Source organism: Colobus angolensis, unplaced genomic scaffold (genome assembly GCF_000951035.1).
Source record: "Colobus angolensis palliatus isolate OR3802 unplaced genomic scaffold, Cang.pa_1.0 Scaffold90, whole genome shotgun sequence".
NCBI lineage: Eukaryota > Metazoa > Chordata > Mammalia > Primates > Cercopithecidae > Colobus > Colobus angolensis.
In genome coordinates, this window is record NW_012122932.1 from 6,212,277 (window position 1) to 6,232,684 (window position 20,408).

At 43.6% G+C, this 20,408-nt stretch overlaps 1 protein-coding gene and 1 pseudogene across 4 annotated transcripts in view; one reads left to right on the top strand and one right to left on the bottom strand.

Annotated features, from left to right (window-relative positions):
* LOC105504258 overlaps positions 1-1,410 on the top strand; it is a 1,898-nt pseudogene extending 488 nt beyond the window's left edge. Inside the window, exon 2 of the transcript XR_001000586.1 lies at positions 433-1,410. The product of XR_001000586.1 is annotated as a glutamine synthetase-like (transcript). The remainder of the gene's footprint in view (positions 1-432) is intronic.
* Positions 1-20,408, bottom strand: part of GLRA1 (glycine receptor, alpha 1) — a 101,116-nt gene that overhangs the window by 27,154 nt on the left and 53,554 nt on the right. For all 3 annotated transcript variants that reach the window (XM_011931633.1, XM_011931634.1, XM_011931632.1), the window contains 4 exons: positions 10,427-10,650; positions 6,953-7,035; positions 5,699-5,836; positions 2,005-2,219 (listed from right to left, as the gene is read on the bottom strand). In XM_011931633.1, coding sequence (XP_011787023.1) covers positions 2,005-2,219; positions 5,699-5,836; positions 6,953-7,035; positions 10,427-10,650 — 660 coding nt within the window. The remainder of the gene's footprint in view (positions 1-2,004; positions 2,220-5,698; positions 5,837-6,952; positions 7,036-10,426; positions 10,651-20,408) is intronic.

Here is a 20,408-nt window from a genome sequence, read left to right on the forward strand (position 1 = left end):
TTCCTTCCTTCCTTCCTTCCTTCCTTCCTTCCTTCCTTCCTTCCTTCCTTCCTTCTCTTTCTTTCTCTCTCTCTTCCTTTCTTCCTTCCTTCCCTTCCTTCCTTCTTTCCTTTCTCCTTCCTTTCTTTCTTCCCTCCTCTTTCTTTCTTTTCCTTCTTTCTTTGTTTCTCTCTTTCTTTTCTTTCTGACAGAGTTTTCACTCTTGTTGCCCAGGCTGGAGTGCAATGGCACGATTTCAGCTCACTGCAACCTCGGCCTCCCAGGTTCAAGCGATTCTCCCGCCTCAGCCTCCCAAGTAGCTAGGTTACAGGTGTGTGCGACTACCCCCAGCTAATTTTTTGTATTTTTAGTAGAGACGGGGTTTTACTATGTTGGCCAGGCTGGTCTCCAACTCCTGACCTCAGGTGATCCACCTGCCTCGGCCTCCCAAAGTGCTGGGATTACAGGCTGAGCCACCATGCCTGGCCTGGCATTTTGATGGCTCTAGTATTTTATAGTCTGAAGGCGCCAACAGTGACATGCATTTCGTGCCTGCTGCCATGTTTTGGGATACCTTCAGTAAAGACCCTACAAGCTGGTGTTCTGTGAAGTTTTCAAGTACAACCAAAAGGCTGCAGAGACCAATTTGAGGCGCACCTGTAAGTGGATAATGGACATGGTGAGCAACCAGCTCCCCTGGTTTGGCATGGACCAGGAATATCCCCTCATGGGGACAGATGGGCACCCCTTTGGTTGGCCTTCCAATGGCTTCCCAGGACCCCAGGTCCATATTACTGCAGTGTGGGAGCAGACAAAGCCTATGGTATGGATGTTGTGGAGGCCCATTACCAGGCCTGCTTGTATGCTGGAGTCAAGATGGTGGGGACTAATGCTGAGGTCATGCCTGCCCAGTGGGAATTTCAAATCAGATGCTGTGAAGGAATCAGCATGGGAGATCATTTCTGAGTGGCCTGTTTCATTTTGCATCATGTATGTGAAGACTTTGGAGTGATAGCAACCTTTGATTCTAAGCCCATTCCTGGGAACTGGAAGGGTACAGGCTGCCATACCAACTTTAGCACCAAGGCCATGTGGGAGGAGAATGGCCTGAAGTACATTGAGGAGGCCATTGAGAAACTAAGCAAGTGGCACCAGTACCACATCCGCACCTATGATCCCAAGGGAGGCCTGGACAAAGCCCAGCACCTAGCTGGATTCCATGAAACCTCCAACATCAACAACTTTTCTGCTGGTGTAGCCAATTGTAGTGCCAACATATGAATTCCCTGGACTGTTGGCCAGCAGAAGAAGGATTACTTTGAAGACCGTCACCACTCTGCCAACTGTGAACCCTTTTTGGTGACAGAAGCCCTCATCCACATGTGTCTTCCCAATGAAACCAGCAGTGAGCTCTTCCAGTACAAAAACTAAGTGGACTAGGCCTCCAGCCATTGAGCCCCTCCTAGTTCTTCATCCCACTCAAACTCTTCCCCATCTCCCAGTTGTCCCAACTGCAACTCAAAGGGTGGAATATAAAGGCCTTTTTTTATTCAAAAAATTAAAAAATAAATAAATCTTAGCTGCGAATACAACTTTATGCTGAGTCCTGTGAATCTTTCTATCACATCTCTAGATATGGGATTAGTGTTGGAGATCTCTGACACACAGTATTTACTATTAATGGTGAAAAGAGCAGAATGTTGTACTTAGCTCTGAAAGTGAATGGAGGAGAATGTGAAGTTGAGTGTTAACAGTAAATGAAGCAGAATGTGTGTCTGGTGTTGGTAGACAGTGGAGCAGAATGTGATGTCTGGCAACTCGTATTGAACATAATGTTGAGTCTGGTGGAAGGTTTGATGGATCAGAAAAGTGTAGAACCTGCAAAGATCTGCAGGATCTTGCAAAATATAGTAGATAAATAAGTAGTGAATAATTCCTTTGCTCCCCATGTTTTAGGCAGAACAAGGAAGTAGATGCTGTCCTTATTTGTCCAGGTGCTCTGTGCTCTTGGGCAATGGGACTTACCTTGGGCAGAGATGCTCGAGAGCCAGAGCTCTGGGTGGTCATGGTGAGCACCGTGGTGATGCCTAGGCCCACACGAGCAGGTGCAGCATCCATGTTGATCCAGAAGGAGATCCATGAGAGGATGACAATAAGCAGACTGGGAATATACATCTGAATCAGGTAGTAACCCATCTGCCGCTCCAGGTGGAACCGGGCCTCAATGCAGGTGAATTTACCTGCAAGAAATTGCAGTGAGAAGGCAGTGTAGCCTGGTGAATAGGACAAAAGGCTCTAGGGTTAGAACAGCCTCGACTGGAGTCCTGGTTCAGTCTCATACTACCTGTGCCCTTAGACAAGTATTTGAATTGTTCTGTGTATGTTTCCTCATGTATAGTAAACTGCGGATAATAATAATAATACCTCCATCATATAGTTACTTATATGATTAATGTGAGGATAAAATGAGATGATGCCTATGAAAAACTTAGCACAGTCCTCATACATTGTAAATGTTCAGGATTGTCAATTGCCATCACCACCACCACCATCATCACCACCATCATCATCATCATCATCATCATCATCAGTATTTTGCTAAGAATGGGCCTGACTAAGTGGCACTTTCTCTACCTTTCTGCCAGTTATCTTCCGAAAACATGACTTGATCCTGTTATTTCCTCTTGTAAAACCTTTGGTCTCATCCTTCTTTCCTCATACAAGGCAGTTCCCATTACCTACAGGAAAAAGTTCAAACTCTTTAGCCTGCCCTTTATAATCAAGCTCTAACCAGTCTTTCTATCCCCTTCCCCATCTTTCTTCACCCTAATCATGACTCCCTACATGCCACCCCTTGCCTTGAGCATTCCCTGAACTTTCATGTTTCTGAGCTTTTGATCTTGCTCATCCCTTTGCCCAGAATGCCCTTATTCCTTCCCACAACCAGCTAAAGAAATCTTCCTTCTCCTCCATGGCAGTGTAAATGTGAAGATTCTCCCAGGCAGAATGCTGCTCTTTTTCTGTGTTCCCTAAGCCCTGTTCACATGATCATCAGAGCCTTCAAGACATAATACAGTGAGTGAGGGGGCAAGTCAGTCTCTCTCTCTGTCTTCTGCACTAGACTAGGCAGCTTGTCTCCTCCCTGTCTATGTATCCCTGGAACTGGGATGGGACCAGTCTTATGGTGGGGCCTTAGTTCCTGTCTACTGAAGCACAATAGGGAATTTCCTGGAGTTCCCTGGACTGTAAGCTATAGGCAGGGCCTTGTCAGTCTTTTCTTCTTGCATCCATAGGGTCTAGGACAGAGTTCAGCTCTCACTTAAATGAAAATGGTGAAGAGCAAGTCGAATGAGAATATGCTATGTACATTTAGGTTGTTTCCATATCTTGGCTATTGTGAATATTACTGCAGTGAACATGGGAGTGCAGATATGTCTTTGAGATACTGGTTTTATTTTCTTTGGCTATGTATCTAGAAGTGGGATTGCTGGACCATGATATATTACTCAATGAATGAATAGATAAAGAAAATGAAACATTATTCAGCCTTAAAAAAGAAGGAAATTCTGCCATTTGTGACAATGTGGATGAAGCTGGAGGACATTTTTATATTAAGTGAAATAAGCCAGACACAGAAAGACATATATTGTGTGATCTCACTTATATGTGGAATCTAAAATAGTCACACTTATAGAAGCCAAAAGTAGAATGGTGGTTGCTAGAGGCTGAGGGATGGGGGAAATTGGGAGATGTTGGTCAAAGGGTACAGAATTTCAGTTATGCAAGATGAATAAGTTCTGGGGATCTAATGTACACGAATATGACTAGAATTAACAGTGGTGTCCTGTGTGCTTGAAATTTGCCAAGAGGGTAGATCTCCTTTTTACTTTTTTTTTTCTTTTTCTTTTTTGAGATAGAGTCTCACTCTGTCACTCAGGCTGGAGTGCAGTGGCGCGATCTCAGCTCACTGCAGCCTCCGTCTCCTGGGTTCAAGGGATCAGGATCCTGTCTCAGCCTCCAGAGTAGTTGGGATTACAGGTATGTGCCACCACGCCCAACTTTTTTTGTATTTTTAGTAGAGACAGAGTTTCACCGTGCTGATCAGGCTGGTCTCAAACTCCTGGCCTCAAGTGATCCCCCCGCCTTGGCCTCCCAAAGTGCTGGGATTACAGGCATAAGCCATCATGCCTGGCCTTTTTTTTTTTTTTTTTCTCACATTTTAAGAGTTTTAAAATATATTTTGAATATTTGACCCCTATCAGATTTACAATTTGCAAATATTTTCTCCCACTCTGTGGGTTCTTTATCTTCACTATCTTGATAGTGTCCTTTGATGCACTTTTAATATTTATGAAGTCAAATCTATCTATTGTTCTTTCATTATTGTTTGTGTTTTTGGTGTTATATCTAAGAATCTATTGCCAAATCTAAGATTAGGAAGATTTGTCCTCATGTCTTTCTAGAAGTTTTATCATTTTAGCTTAATCTTAAATTTAGGTCTTTAAGAGGGTAGATCTTAAGTGTTCTTACTAGACACGCACACACACATACACACACAATGAGAAGTGTGTGAGTTGATGGATATGTTACTTAGCTTGAGTGTGGTAATTATTTCACAATGCATATTTATATCAGAACATCACGTTGCATATCTTCCATATATACAATTGTTATTGGTCAGTTATACCTTAAGAAAGCTAAAAAGAAAAAAGAAAAGAAAATGCTGCATGAAGAGTAAAAGACTTGGTATGTGAGGGTCAGTTGTGGTGATTTGACTTGGGAGTCATTGCTTTCATGGCTGCTATGGGAATGCCATTATGGCTCAAGGGACGAAGAGAGTATCTTTGGAGGTTCTGAAACATCTCTGAGGTGACTCAGAAAGAGGCAGCTGCCCAAGACAGACTGCAGCCCAGGCTGCCTGTACCTTCACTGGGCTTTCTAATTATACCAGGGCCTATGATGGTTTCTCTCAATCCCTCTCTTTTACCTCCTCCTCTTGCTGGCCTGCCATGCCTCTCTACTGTATGCTTCTGGGTTCAGACCCCAGCTTCCTACCCATCCTTCCAGCTGCTATACCAACTGACTGATTTTCTTCTCCCATGCTTTTATGAACTTGTTCTCAGCCTGAGACAGGACACGCAAAGCCAGTCTTGATCTGGCCCCAGTCAATCATCCAGATATTCAATCTTCTGACAAAGGCATGGGAGACAGAGAGCTGAGCTACACCATCGTGGCTTCTCTGCCCTCTCATAGCTCACAGGCTAGTGAACCCTTTCTAACTATTTACTAACCTTCAGTGACACCTCTCAGCTCCCTCTTGCTGAAGTCTATTGCGAACATTCTCTCTACTTTTGCTCTATTGGAAATGCCAGTTCATCTGTGACAGAGACTACTAGGTGTCTTCCCAATATCAATTCTTCACTTTTGCCTTGGAAATAAGATCCATTCTGCTACCTGGAATAATGACTGTATTTACCAGCTTCCCTGGTAATTAGGTAGGGCCCAAGCTTAAGTCACTCACTCCAGGACTCACAGGAAGAAAATGTCAGAGCCACTTTTTTGCTTCAAAACCTATTCTTTTAACCAGTAGGTAATAAATAGAGCTGTGCCCATCATGGGTACTTCATAAGATCTGTTGAATCAATGATTGAATGTGTTTGAAATGACCTCTGGTCCTGGTTGGGGGTTGGGATCTGAGGAGGATGGCCCTTGTACCTACCTGTGTTGTAGTGCTTGGTGCAGTATCTCAAGTCCTTCTCTTCCTTCAAGATAAACTGGGGCAGAGTTAGTCCATCTGCCACCTGCACGGCTCCCTGTTCCTGCCACTCAAAGATGAGGTCATTCATGGTATATCCAACTGGGATGGGATCAGAAGAAGGAGCAGTCACCACTCAGAAGCACTTGTTTGAAGCATGTCAGGGTTGGTTAGGGTTAGAGACTGAGAGAAACATCAGACACTTGGTGGAACTTGTGAGACCAGGCTGCTTTTTATTTTCCTCTCAAAAGAGGTAAAAAACAGGTTATTTATATCTACATCAGAGCCCTTCCACCTCTCTTCCCAACCTTCTGCATTAGCTTGTCCTGTTGTTCCCCCTCTTACTCCCGTGGTGAAATGCTGTTGACATCTGCTGTTTTCACCTGCACACCATCCTTGTCAGCCTCCTCTTTTGCTCACAGCAGATATTCCTCTGTGGAACAACTCTATTGCATGCTGTCTTGGTGGTACTAACTACTGGCTGGGGTAGAGGGTAGAAAAGTGTGAAATGGTGACTCAAGCTAAGCCAGACTGTGCCCCAGCACTTCAGCAACTATTGAGTGAAGTAACAGGAGGTTCAGAATTGGTTTGTGCTGATTCCCTTCACGGGTAGAACTCCAAGGAAATGGTCCATTAGTTCCTGTTGCCTAAGTGCTCTGCCTTGGTTTCTGTATTTTTAAGTTAGTCAGATTGGTTTCTCTGTTTGCAATCCAGGAGTCAGCTTTCCAATCTGTTAAAATCCCGGTCCTCCATAAAGTCTACTCCAATACCCTCTTTCTTTCTCCATCAGAAGGAAGCACTCTTTCTGCCATGAGGCCACAGTGCTTTGTACTTCTAACAACACACCAATCACTTGCCACCCTTTATTAGAGTTATTTTGTGCAGTCAGTTGTTTACTTCCCCTGCTGGAGTGAACATCTTGTGGGTTCAAGGACCATGACTCATTCAAGTCATTTCTCCTCCATTCACATTAACCATAGACATGGGACAATGACCCTTTGGAGAATGCTGCTGGCTCCAAAACATGGTCCTCAGGCAATGTAAGGGGAGTTATATTTCTAATGTATTTTCTAAAAGCAAAGTCCTTCATAGAATATTTTGAGTTATTACAGTAATCCTGGGCTCTAGTGATTAGGACCAGCTGTGTGGGAATTTCTGCCTGTCCCCTGGGTAAAAGGGAGCCTGGTTCTTTCTAGAGGACTCATGCAAGAGACTTACAGCTTTCCAATTGCATGATACATGTCTGGACATCCATGGGGAAATTCTTCAAGTCCATGGGGCAGGCCAGTGTCAGGGTGATTCTGGAAAGAGAAGGGAGTTGAATGATGCAGGATCCACACATCAGGGAGGCTGTGCCTCTATTGTAGTTATTGTTAGAAAATCAGTTGTCCAGGGTAGGGAAAGAAGGTCAGGGAACTTGTGTTTTTTGTTTGTTCATTTATTTTTGAGAGATGAGATCTCCCTTTGTGGCCCAGGCTGGAGTGCAATGGTGCAATAATGGCTCACTACAGCCTCAACTTTCTAGGCAATTCTCCTGCCTCAGCCTCTAGAGTAGATGCGACCACAGGCACGTGCCACCATGCCTGCTAATTTAAAAAAAATTTTTTTTGTAGAGACAGGGGTCTCGCCATGTTGCCCAGGTTAGTCTCGAACTCCCAGGCTCAAGCAATCCTCCCACATTAGACTCCAAAAGTGCTGGGATTAGAGGCGTGAGCCACTGTGCCCGGCCGTGACAAGATTTATATATATAGAAAGCCCTGAAAATTACACACACACACATACAAACTGTTAATGCAAATTAGAGAATTTAGCAAAACTGAAGGATAAAAAATCCACAAGGAGTTCTGGCAAGAAGCGCGGTGGGAAGCAGAGTGCAGCCAGATGCTTTGGGGACCTGCAGGCCCTCTGACCTTGGAGGTGCAGATGAGCTGGGGGCTCGGGCCTAGAGGCAGGCTCTGTCCTCCAGGCTCCCACAGCCCTTGCCGTGGCTCCCACCAGCTGGGCCCAGGCCTGAAGTAGTGACAAACCTCTTTTCACACCCCACCTCAGGGACCTGGTGGCCATCTGGTCTCCCAGCCAACTTTGCCAAGCCTAGACAAAGCCCCTGATGGCTACTGGGATGCAGCACCTTTGGGTGGTGGCGAGTGTGGACAACTTGTGTGTATTAAATAAGTATGTGTGTATTTCCAAGTTCCTGATTGAAAAATGGAGGCTTAGAGAGGTAAAAGTAGGTTGCCTAAAGTGCCACAGAGTCAGGGAACTTCTGGGTTTTTTTGGAGTCTATCTGGCCTCTGGAGACCTGTCTTTAGCAAGTTGGCTGGAGGCCAGGGGCTGCCCCCATTCCATACTCTTCTGCATAGCCCTTAGGTAGGGACAGAGCTCAAATTTTAAGTTGAGCAGCACCCATGTGCACCTGCAGCAGGTGTTGCAAGTGGTTCTTGGCTACCTTCTTCACACACAGGGCTCATCAAAGGTTATTTCAAAGAGGCCCTCTGCCTTCTGGGTGTCCAAACACAGTTGACTCACATCAGTAGGCTCATGCTGGGGTCGACTGGAAAGGGGTGGGCTCCTCAGGATTCTGGGCTAGCTGTTTATTTTGGTTGTTCAACCCTTACAGAGGCCATAGACTCAGAACCAGAGGGAGTCCCCTTAACAAAATTCGAGGCCTGCAGCTCAAGCTGAGATACAAGACTCCAGCTTGAAAGGCTTTTCCAACATCTGAGTCCCTGCTGCAGGGGACAGAGAAGAAAGGCTTTCAGAGCCCAAAGAGCCTTAGATCATCAAGCCAACTCCCTCATGTGACAGGTGAGAAACCCAGGGTACAGAAAGGGATAGGCTGAGAGTCATCCAAGGTCACACAGCAAGCTGATACATCAGCCAGGACTCAAAACCATGTGTCCTGACCTTTGGATTCTGAGTCCCAGGGTGGGGTTGACTTACGTGTTTGCTGGCAGCACTGCTCTCCTGAAAAGCCAACCCCAATACCCTAAGACACATAATTGGTGGTGTTCTAGTGGAACTGAACTGGCACTTTGGCTACATGTGATGAGGTACACAGCCCTTTGTGAACTTCCTTCCTCCAGCTCACACCCACAGCTCTGGATCTGGGCCCCTTTAAGCATAAGGTTGAAGCAAGTGGGGAAAAATGGAAGGGAGAGGGAGAGGAAGAAGAGGGAAAAGACGGGAGTGGAAGGAGGGAGACAGTGAAGAGAAAGTGAATGCAGTTGAATTTCTGCAGATAAAAGCTCCAAAGTGGGGCAGCTGTCACGTTGGGTTAATTTCCTGAAGTCGAAAGACCTTGGAAACATCACTTTCTGCTGATTTGTCCTTCTATCATGCTGTACCATGACTTAGCTTCCTAGAGATAGGAAACTAGCTTGGCAGCAGCAAAATCCAAGCAGGCTGACCTTACCATCCCCCTAGCCAGCCGGGCCTGGGTGGCCATTTCCTAAGCCTGTCACTCCTCCAGTCTGGATGTTTACTTGGGGAGATGGGAAGGTGGGCTTCTGAGCAAGGAAGGCCACATGAGCAGCGGGTTCCTCCAAGCCTTCTCTTGATGGTGAGGTTCCTAAGCTTCCTCCCCTACCCAGCCTGCTCCTGGGAGAGACCGAGTTCGGTCAAACCTGAGGGTTAGGATCTGTACAGCCTCTCCCACAGGCTGGGACAGTTAAGGCTCATCACTCAAAGGAAAGAAAATGTGTTTTCCTGAAGGACTGCAGCAGGAGGGGGAGATATTTAGGACCAGTGCCCTTTTAAGTTCTTTGAAATAGAAACATATTCATATATTGATCAAATATTTGAGTGCCTATTGAATGCCATGCACTGCTGTAGGACTTTGAGAGGGCATCAGATTCACACTAATACAGATTAGAATCTAGGCTCTGCTACTAACAAACTGGAAACCTTGGCAGGTTACTTAAATTTTTCTGATTTTCATTTGTCTAATCTGCAAAAGGGGCATAGTAAAACCTGCTTCATGGGGTTATTAGGAGGGCTAGATATAACACATGAAAAGTACCCAGCATAGTTAGTGAATTCTCATGAATGGTAACTGTTATTATTACATGTGTAAGGTCATTTTTTTTCACCTCTTTGACATTGGTCATTTTCCTTATGCCTTAGGAGAGGAGATCAGGGACTTGGTGCGGAGGGGTGGCAGCAGACTCTGAAGGCTTTGCCCCTAACCAATATCTCAAGGATACTCCACATCTGGAGAAGGAAATCTAAACTCCTAGACCCAGTGCAAAGTTTGGGGGGTAGATTTTGTAGAAGGGATGGAGTAGCCCTGGCCTTGAACGCGAGCAACACCATCCACCTGGCAGGCTCATTTACTTTGAAGTTGCTGTGATTTTCTAGGCTTAGCTCTTGCTATTGGTAATCATGCTTGAATAGTCTTTCCTATCTTGTTTGCCTGAAATGCTGGGTAACTTAAACCCCACCTTCTCTAGGATGCCTTTCTTGGTCTCCTTGGTTATAATAAATCATTGGCTCCTAGAATAAAATACCCTGTTGTATTTTATTATTACTTGCTGAGTATAAGTTACAGAGCTGGGTCTGCCTATTCTGCAAAGGTGTTGAGTTACCAGGGCTTGTTCACCTCTCTTTAGGCCCCTCTTTTAAGGTCTGTGCCCAGAAGGTAGTGGGGTAAGGCACATTCTGAAGAGGGAGTGGGTGAACCTGGTCAGAACTCACCTGATGCTGTAGAGGACATTCCCATTCCGGGAGATCCTTAGCAATTTGTTGTCTGTGGTGATCTCATGGAAGTGGGCCCCCTTCTCGTTGGCAAAGAACAGGTCAGGTTTCCAGATGGAGTCCAGCATGGATGGGTCCAGGTCCAGAGAGTCGTCAGGGTATTCATTGTAGGCCAGGCGGGGGTCGTTCCATTGCTGACGCAGGAAGATGTTGACCCTATAGTCCTACAGCCAGGAAACAACAAGGTGAAGGCAGTGTCAGGCCCAAGGACATCAACTTTTGGAGGACCTGGGTATTTCTGGTTAGTAAAACCTTTTCTGGAGGATGTTATTAAGTGTGGTTACATCTTATATGAAGGTGAGACATAAAAGGTGTGTATCAGGCAAAAACCATGGGAGTCATAATTACCCCTGAAAATCCTCTAAATTCCCCATGAGGTATATTCAACCCCGAAATGAGATTATGCAAATGTTATTCTTTATTTTGAAAAAAATAAAACTAAAGAAAAGTTCAAAGACGGGTTTAATAAACACTTGTTTTCATCATCCTGTCAATATTTTTTCATGTTTGCTTCATTTTTTTTAAATAAGAGAAAAAATACATTGCACATAAATTGAAGTCCCCCTTTTCCCCTCAACCCCAGTAGTACAGTACTTCTTAGGCACACCAAGATTTGAGAGTCACTGGTCTAGACAAATTGAAGGAATGAAAGGATGTAATCAAAGCTGATGTCTGAACATTCAAACTATTCTGCCTAAAGAGAATAATTAATTCTCAAGAAGTGAAGGAGGGATGAGCAGAAGAATTCTGTATTGTTCCTGCTGGTCCTAGGGTTCATCCCATCTTGTTTTAATCCCAGCCTTCTATAACTTACTGTGACATACGTTGATTTGTTTGGAAAGGTTTAATAGATGTCATGGAGTCACATCTTACTAGCTTCTAAACTCAGCGCTTAGTTAATATTTCTCTGATGGGACTGCAGTGTAGTTATTCCCCTGAAAGGAAATTCATGAGTCAAATCAATTAGGGAAATGTTAGACCAGATGAAATAAAACAGGTTTCTTTATTGCAGGACTTCTCAGAGACCTTAATATGCTGATGAGTTGTGTGCATCTCAAGAAGGGAATAGAATATGGTTTATTTTGGCCATGGAATTCTTATGTTTGTGCATGATGAGTATCTTCTATAGAATATAGGTTAGGAATGGCTGTCCTAGTCAAAACTTCATCCCCACCTCCCACCTTTTTTTTTTTTTTTTCCAGATGAAGAAACTAAAGTCCAGGGAGAATTGAGACTGGCTCATTGTCACTCTGAAAATGTAGGTCCAGAGCTGATTCTAGAACCCAAGTATTCTGACTCCTAGCTAAGAGTTTGCTCAATTGCCTCAGCTGTTCCTAGAGGAAGTGAAAGAGTCCATTCAGTTTCTATTCACAATGTGAGGAGCTGTTATGGTGTGGGTAGATCTCAATAGCAGAAAACTGGGTCATGCAGTTAAGCAATATTTCCATTAAGAAAGTTCTCAGTCAGGAGCGATGGCTTAGATGGCTTATGCCTGTAATCCCAGCACTTTGGGAGGCCAAGTTGGGAGGATTGCTTGAGCCCAGGAGTTTGAGACCAGCCTGGCCAACATGATGAGACCTTGTTTCTACCAGAAAATACAAAAGGTAGCCGGGTGTGGTGGTGCATGTGATGGCCTATACAGTAGCCTGTAGTCCCAGTTACTCAGGAGGCTGAGGTCGGAGGATCACCTGAACCCAGGGAGGTCCAGGCTGCAGTGAACCATGATCATGCCACTGCACTCCAGCCTGGGTGACAGAGTGAGACCCTGTCTCAAACAAACAAACAAACAAACAAAACAGAAAAAGAAAGTTTTAAATTTTGTTACAGAGACATTGTAAACCTGGAGTTCATGAATAGCATGACACTACAAGTAGAGTTTAGGGTATATTTGTGTTTCCCAAGCAGGAAGGGCATAGCTCTCTGTGTTGAATCTCCCAAAGGGTCTATAGTTCCCCAAATGATTAATATCCTCAGTTCAAGTCCAGCTTTAAATGCTTTCCTCCAAGGAATAATCTCCACACATGAGGACCTGCTATTGCTTTTTCCCTGAGGGTGCTGGATAAACGAGGTCATGCAATATTTTCTTTTGTAATGCTGCTTGTAAATCCTCATCAGTCTTGATCTGTTATCAGCAGGGATAAACTAAAACAAACAAGCTTCCTCCCCACTCTCACCCTTACTCCTGCTCAATTCCTCCTACTGTGCATGACTTGGTCTGTTTGCCTATAGAAATATCAATAGCTTCATAAAATGTTCTAAGGTATTTTATAGGATTGTTCTATAATTTAATTTCAGCCTCTCTCTCCAGCCCCATAGAAAGTGACATTTGGCCTCATAATCTCACATCTTATAAGTCCCATGGTGGTGGGAGAACTCCAGGCCCGGCCTGAGTGTTGGCTCTTTGTCCTGATGATGGTAATGGACAGCTCCCAATCTGGTCCCATCTGATTAGGGGATTGGAAATAGTCTGTCCTTCTCCTTCTCCCTTGGATTTTGCATGAAGTGTGTGTGTGTGTGTGTGTGTGTGTGTGTGTTATGATGAGGCACTGGGCAAGTCACATCAGAGTGAACAGACTATGAATCGTTGGGCAGAAAAAGCCTTCAGTCCCCAGGCCCCAGCTGTACTCTTGATGTTCTTGCCAGTGACATGTCAAGTCCATTTATGTGGCTAGCAGGAAGAAAAGAAAGTGGCATTTCTTAAAATGGTCTGTTAGGCAGCAGGCACCGTTCTAGATACTGTCACATACATTTAATCCTCACAAAACCCCTGCAAGCTAGACATTCAGATTCCCATAGTGAGGGTAAGAAAGCAGGTCTGAGAAATGTGTCCAAGGCACAGGGCCAGTGAGTGGCAGAGCTAGGACTGGAATCAGCATCAGCCTGAGCCTCTAGTGAGCACTTGTGATTTACGTCACATGGTGTGGACAGCCAACCCTGTGTGAGGGACACTCTCTGTCAGCATCACTGCTCAGGCAAATTCTGCCTTCTCAGCTTAAGGCTTATCTCCTGCAGGAGCCTTGATGCCTCAGGCTTCCCTGACCTCTTCCTTTTTGATCTCCTAGCAAGACCGAATCACCTGGAACGTTTAATTGAGCACTTCTTCACTATGTATGTCTTATGTCCTCAACTTGATTGGGAGCAATTTGAGCGGATGAACCAGAGCTTATATTTTCCTGCACCATCTCACCTAGTCACCCAGTCAGTGCATCTATGAGCTACCTAGTACCTATGAGAAGGAAGAGGAGACAAAGTCAGAAAAAGCTGGAACAGAATGTGCTTTTCTTATTTTATATCTGGAAAGACTGAGACCCAGAGGGGAAAGGTATTTCCTAAGATTGCACAGCAATTCAGTAAAGAATCTGGAATTAGAACTTGACTCTGCTTCTCTGAGCCTTACTGTTAAAAGAAGTTAGGCTAGATAGTCTCTAAGAACTTTTCCAAATCTAACAGCTAATTGTGGTTAGTTTTATTTTTTCCAGCAACATTTAACTGAACTCTCTTAAGTGCCAGATATTATTCTAGGCACTGAGGAATCCACTGAGGATAAGAAAGATATATTTATTCAGCTCCAAAGCCTCCAGTGTAACATTTACACCACACTGAGATAAGGGCTGTGATAGGGGTTAAGCGCAGGGTGCTGGGGAATATAGAAGACAGGTTCCCACCTGGACTTGGGGGTGCTGATCAGGGAAGTCTCCAGGTAGAAGTGATATTTAAGGTGAGACCAAATATGGTTGAGCCAAAGAGGAAAAGCATTTTTGGGCAGCTGGAAGTGCATATGTGAAGGCCTAGAGGCGAAGCAAGAGTGGGGCACTTTGGAAAGAAGAGCAAGTGAATGAATAGAGGAGTGAGAGGACTCAACGCACGATCTTGCAAGCTGTACTGAGAAATTTGAACTTTTTCCTGATAATAATGTGGAGAGTTTGAAGAATTTTAAGTAAAGATGAACATTATTACATTTGCATTTTATTACTAATATTTAAAAATGTTTTAACTGTTATTTCAGAAGCAATGCAAGTTGACATTTAAAAAATATAAACGTACATCATCTAAAAGGAGAAAAACAAAATAAAACCCATCTCTTTGTATTTCATAATGAGTCTCTCATTATGAAATGACTAATGAAAAGTTTGAGCAGGAGACACAGAATGTATCTTGGTGTCCTCAGGAAGCTTGACTCCTACTGGCAGCGCCTGCCCTAGCAGCTGCTACCCAAACAAGTTGCTGCCATTGATTTCCTCCCTTAAATTGGCAAACAGCAGTGAGAAATGCAGTTCAGAAAAGATCAATGTAATTGGTGTAATAGGCCAAAAGCTAAAGGCTGTTTTGCTTATTTGGCCATAGCTATACATATGTGGGTTGGTGTTCGACATGCTGGGGGCCATGTTCAAGTTCAGGGACTGGAGGAGCAGCAATTGAATTCTCCACCCTAGAACCTGAGGTTCCACCTCTGGGAGCTGGTTTCTATGTCTCAAACTCTCAAGGGTAGCTTACAAACCTGAAGAAGAAGGGGTTTCCAGAGCTCTGGTTCAACAGTGTTCAGCATCAACTCACCCATCCTGCCTCTCTGATTCCTTGATGATCTAATTTCTGGTAACTGGGCAACTAGCTGCCCTGCTTATGAGACTAAGGTAGAGCATTAACTCATTCATTTATTCATTCATTCATTCCACAGACATTTATTGAGGGCTTCCTATGTGCCACCTGAAGTTGGATCTGTCCCCCACCTCTACCCACACTGTGCCTCGTTTCAGATTCTAACCTCTCCTAATAAACTCCTCTAAACTCAGTATGGTGGTGAAGTAGGAAGCATGAAGTGTTTTAGTAGGGTAGAGCTAAGAGCTTATGCAAGAGTGTTGGTGGCAAGGGTATGTGGAATGCAAGAGGTGGGCCCATTGCGGTCAGAACCAAGAGACATTGCATCAAGAGGTAAACAAAAGAACCAGATTCTTATACCTTTTAAAGTCTCATCATTCCAGTTCCCAAGGGGTTATCTCAACTCTAAGCTCAATCCAATTCTATTAACGTTTATGAGGCTGATTGGGAGCACAGTGAGGATGGAGGCACAGGGTCTTCATTTCTATACTTAAAGAACTCAGTTTATCTAGCAAGCGAGATAAGGCATGGACACAAATATCTACCACACAAAATGGAAAGTGAGAGGGTCATAAGAAGTTCTAACAGGCTGCATGTGGTGGCTCATGCCTATAATACCAGCACTTTGGGAGGCCAAAATGGGCAGATTGCTTGAGCCCAGGAGTTTGAGACAAGACTGGGCAATGTGGAAAACTCCATCTCTACGAAAAAAGTAAAAATAAAAAAATTAGCTGGGCATGGTGGTGCATGACTGTAGTCCCAGCTACCTGAGAGGCTGAGGTGGGAGGATCAATTGAGTCCATGAGGTTTAGGCTGTAGTGAGCCATGATTGTGCCACTGCACTCAGGCCTGGGTGACAGAAAACACCCTGTCTCCAAAATAAATAAATAAAAATAAATAAATAAATACTTTTAACAAATTGCCATTAGAGATGATTTCCAGCCAAGTTGGGCAAATCTGGAAAAGCTTTTGAGGAGAAGGTAGCATTTGAGGTGGCCCCTTTCAGTTTGTTCCATCCTCCAGAAGTTAGCATCTCTAGATCTAGTATTGTTCTGAGATGTGAACAGTATCTGGTTTCACCTGGAACAAGGCCAGTGATATGCTCTAAGCCTATATTTCTCACATCTGTGAGATAAGGGTAAGACATTAGGACTAGGGCTGCAGCCTCAGAGTATTTGGAAATAGAATATGTATAATTGGGGGTAAAAGGAATCTCACATAGAAGGGATAGCACAAGCAGAGGTGTGTAGGCAGGGGCATTCAAACAGTTCAGTTTAGCTCAACCATTAGCAGCCTAAATAGTAACAATTGCCCCTTAATCGAGGCCCTATTATACACCAGGCATTATGTGTTAAGCAGGCCATACATGTCAGCTTATTTTATCTTTAAAACAATCCTATGACTTGGGCATTTTCAACCTAATTTTATAGATGAAGAAGGTACAGGGAGATTAACTGCTTTGTCCGGATTTACACAGTTAGGAAATAGTGGGGCTGGAGTTCAAATCTGGTTTGTCTGATTACATAAAGTTCATGCTCTTAACTACTCTACTATGATAAGGCTGCAAAATGAATTAATCTGAGACTGTGGATATCTTTAACTGCCAAACCAAGGTGTTTGGATTTTATTTGGTAGCCAATTTAGCACCACTGAAGACTTAAGCAGTGGGGTAATGTCACAGTTTGATTTCAGGAAGATCAGTATGGTAGAAACCACTGTAGACAATTGGAAGCAGGAGAAAACAGGTACAGAAAGACCTGTTTTAAGGCTGTTGTGACAATCCAGTTGGGAGGTAATAAAGGTTCTCAACCAAGAGAGCAGGAATGGAGATTGGAGCTAGATGAGAGAATCATCGTTCTTATCATCACTATTTTTATCATCAAATATTACAGCTAGAAAGAACCCTGGAGACTTCTGTCTCAACTCTCTCATTTCATAGAAAGGGAGTCTCCCTCAGGGGCATACCACAATTCAATTGACTAAGGTGGGACCTGCATGCAGAAATCCTATTGGACAGATGTGAAAACTGGAGCCCTAAAAGCTCAAGTTCCTTCTGCTAGTTACTCGTCATCAGAACTGATAATAACAATGCAAATAATACTAATACACTGAGACTTTATCACATGCAAGAAACTGTGTTAAGACCTTTGTGTGTGTTATCTTCACAATAACCCTGTGATGTAGGTTTTATTGTTATTCTCATTTTGCAGGGAAATCAAGGTACAGAGAGATTAATGTTCCACTCATGACATTGCACAAACTAGTAAGTGACAAAGCTGGGATTTGAACCCAGGATGTTAATGTCAGAGCCCAAGCATTTAACCAGTAGACTACACTACCCATGATATCCCAGATATGCATTGAGTGACAGTTTGATGACACCTCAGTGTCATCAGTACTGCCTCTGGCTGCTATGATGTACCTGTGGGATTTTAGATGCCCACAACTAACAGGAAGTATTGGAAAGGGCAAAGGACAGAAAGCTTCTGCCCTAGATTTAGCAGTTCGCTAGTGCTTTATTTCTGTCTCAAGCCGTGGAATTGATCTGCTCTCTGCTGTACACTCAAGTCCGGTGCTTGTGGACTGCCCAGATCCCTGTCTGTAGCCTACTTGGCCCCAGATGCTTTGTGTCTTGAATTTCTCCTAAGTCACCAGGCTGCCTGGTGCATTCTCATTTAGATATCACACAATCAAAGCTATATTTGTTGTAAAGAACTGTAGATGGTTTGGACCAGTGGAGCTTAGCATCTTTATTTGTCTTTAGGGGATCACGAAAGATCAATGTGCATTTAATAATTACATAAAAATGTGAATAGCAGTTTTGTTTATTGGGTGTATTGGGTGTCTAACATTTGCTAAAACTTTTTTTTTTTTTTTGAGATGGAGTCTCGCTCTGTCACCCAGGCTGGGGTGCAGTGAGGGGATCTCTGCTCACTGAAACCTCCACCTCGCAGGTTCAAGGGGTTCTCCTGCCCTAGCCTCCTGAGTAGCTGGGATTATAGGCATCTACCACCACGCCTGGCTAATTTTTGTATTGTTAGTAGAGACGCAGTTTCACCATGTTGGCCAGGCTTGTCTCAAACTCCTGACCTCAAGTGATCCATCCACTTTGGCGTCCCAAAGTGCTGGGATTACAGGCGTGAGCCACCGCATAGAACTTGCTAAAGTTTTTGGCTGGGTGCAGTGGCTCACACCTGTAATCCCAGCACTTTGGGAGGCCGAAGTGGGTGGATCACCTGAGATCAGGAGTTTGAGACCAACCTGGCCAATGTGGCGAAACCCCGTCTCTACTAAAAATATAAAAATTATCCAGGCATGGTGGCAAGCGCCTGTAATCCCAGCTACTTGGGAGGCTGAGGCGGGAGGATTGCTTGAACCTGGAAGGTCGTGGTTGCAGTGAGCCGAGATCATGCCACTGCACTCCAGCCTGGGCGACAGAGCGAGATTCTGCCTCAAAAAACAAACAAACAAACAAAAACAACGAACAACAACAAAAAACTTTTCATCAACCTAGCATACTGGGTATTATTATACTCATTTCACAGGAGAGGAAACCGAAATTTAGAGAGGTTAAATGGAGGTTACGTTTCTTGCCCAAGATCACATAGCTAGTAGGTGTTAGAAACAGAGATATGAATCCAGGACTTCTGGTTCCCAATTTCACACTGTTTTGACAATTATAGGCTGTATCTACCCTTTTAAAAAAATTTTTAAACCAAGTTCAATTTACTTTATTTTAAACCATAAATGTTTACTTTTAAAATATTTTAAAAGTAAACATTTATTATTAAAATTATTAAATATGTTAAACATATATTTAAACTTTTTATTAAATATTAAATACCATATTTTAGACTATCTATTGGGTAGATCAAGGAAATATAGTAGACGTAGAATACCAGGCCCCCGCTGAGCCCACCTATGTGATGGGTTGGTACATAAATAACCTTATAATCAGTATCAGGTGAAGAATTTTGGATTGGGATATTAAGCAGTGAAGTAGATTTATGACTGGTTGCCAAAGGGTGCAAATGGAAGGAAGGGTGGATGTTAACTTGGAAAGAGGAAAGCTGATAGAGTTGGCAGTGCAGGGCACAATGCTGAGACATGCCACTAACAGACTTGGAAATATGGAAATGAAGGTCACCCTCTGAGAGTAAAAAAAAAAAAAAAAAAATGGAGATGAATATGCAATGGAGGGATTTGCATGTTCAAGTCTGAGGCCCAGCATCAATCTGAATGACCTGTGTGTAATCTCAATGACTTAGGATGGGCATGTGCTTGTAATGTAATAAGAAGAATGCTAATTTATTGTATTGCATCTTGTTTTATTTGTTGTATTGCATCTGTTTTGTAAACATACGTGGGATATTCATTCTGTAGCATAAGAAAGGGCAGTTCAAGTAGCAGGAATTTGGCAATTGGTAATCTAACATTACCAATCCTCCGTCACTATATTTGTGGGAACACCAACTTTCTTGCCACTAGAAGGAGGGCTTCTGTGTGGTGACACAAGGATGGCTTCTTAGAACTCTCTCTGGCCTGGATGAAATTTCCCTCAAGACTGTCTACCTCTCTTTTCTACAATTCCAGTTATGTTAAAAGCAACTTTTGCTTGGCTTTCCTGGTATTAGGATAGTGGCAAGGGAGCACACTCCTGGTGGACACGACATTCTTATTATTACAATAGAAAGTCTTACTGTAAATTGGAACAATTTGGCAGTTTGATTTCCCCACTTCAGTCTTTCATGGGTTTGATGGTCATGAGTCAGCCTTCCGGAATTTGATCTGATGAAGAGTCACGCTCTGGGTAGTCATAAGTTCACTGCTGTGATGCCTCTCCTGGTGTACTGGGAGAGAATCATCCAGCAGATGGCACCAAGACTGCTCATCACCCTGTGCTCTGCTCGTGATAGACTCTAATGGCATTTCTGAGGGCTTTCTCCTTGGTCCTCTCTTTTGTTTACTAAAGCTTTGTTGAGTGTGGCACCATATCTAATTGCATAAGAGTGATAGACTTTCTCTTGGATCCCCCAGACCCAAGAAGATAAGAAGGGACCTAGCATAAGCTGTGTCGAGAGACAAAAGTGTAATGGAAAAAGCAACAACAACAGATCTCATGCATAATAGCAACCAACCCCACAAAATACCTATGAATAAACCTAACATGAAATATGTGAGTTGTATATATTAAAAAAAACTCCAAAACTTTACTGAAAGGCATGAAGGAATACCCATATAATTGGAGAGATGTACTATACTTATAAAATATTGTAAAGATGTACTTTATTCCCAAATAAATCTTTAAACTCAATGCAATCCTAAT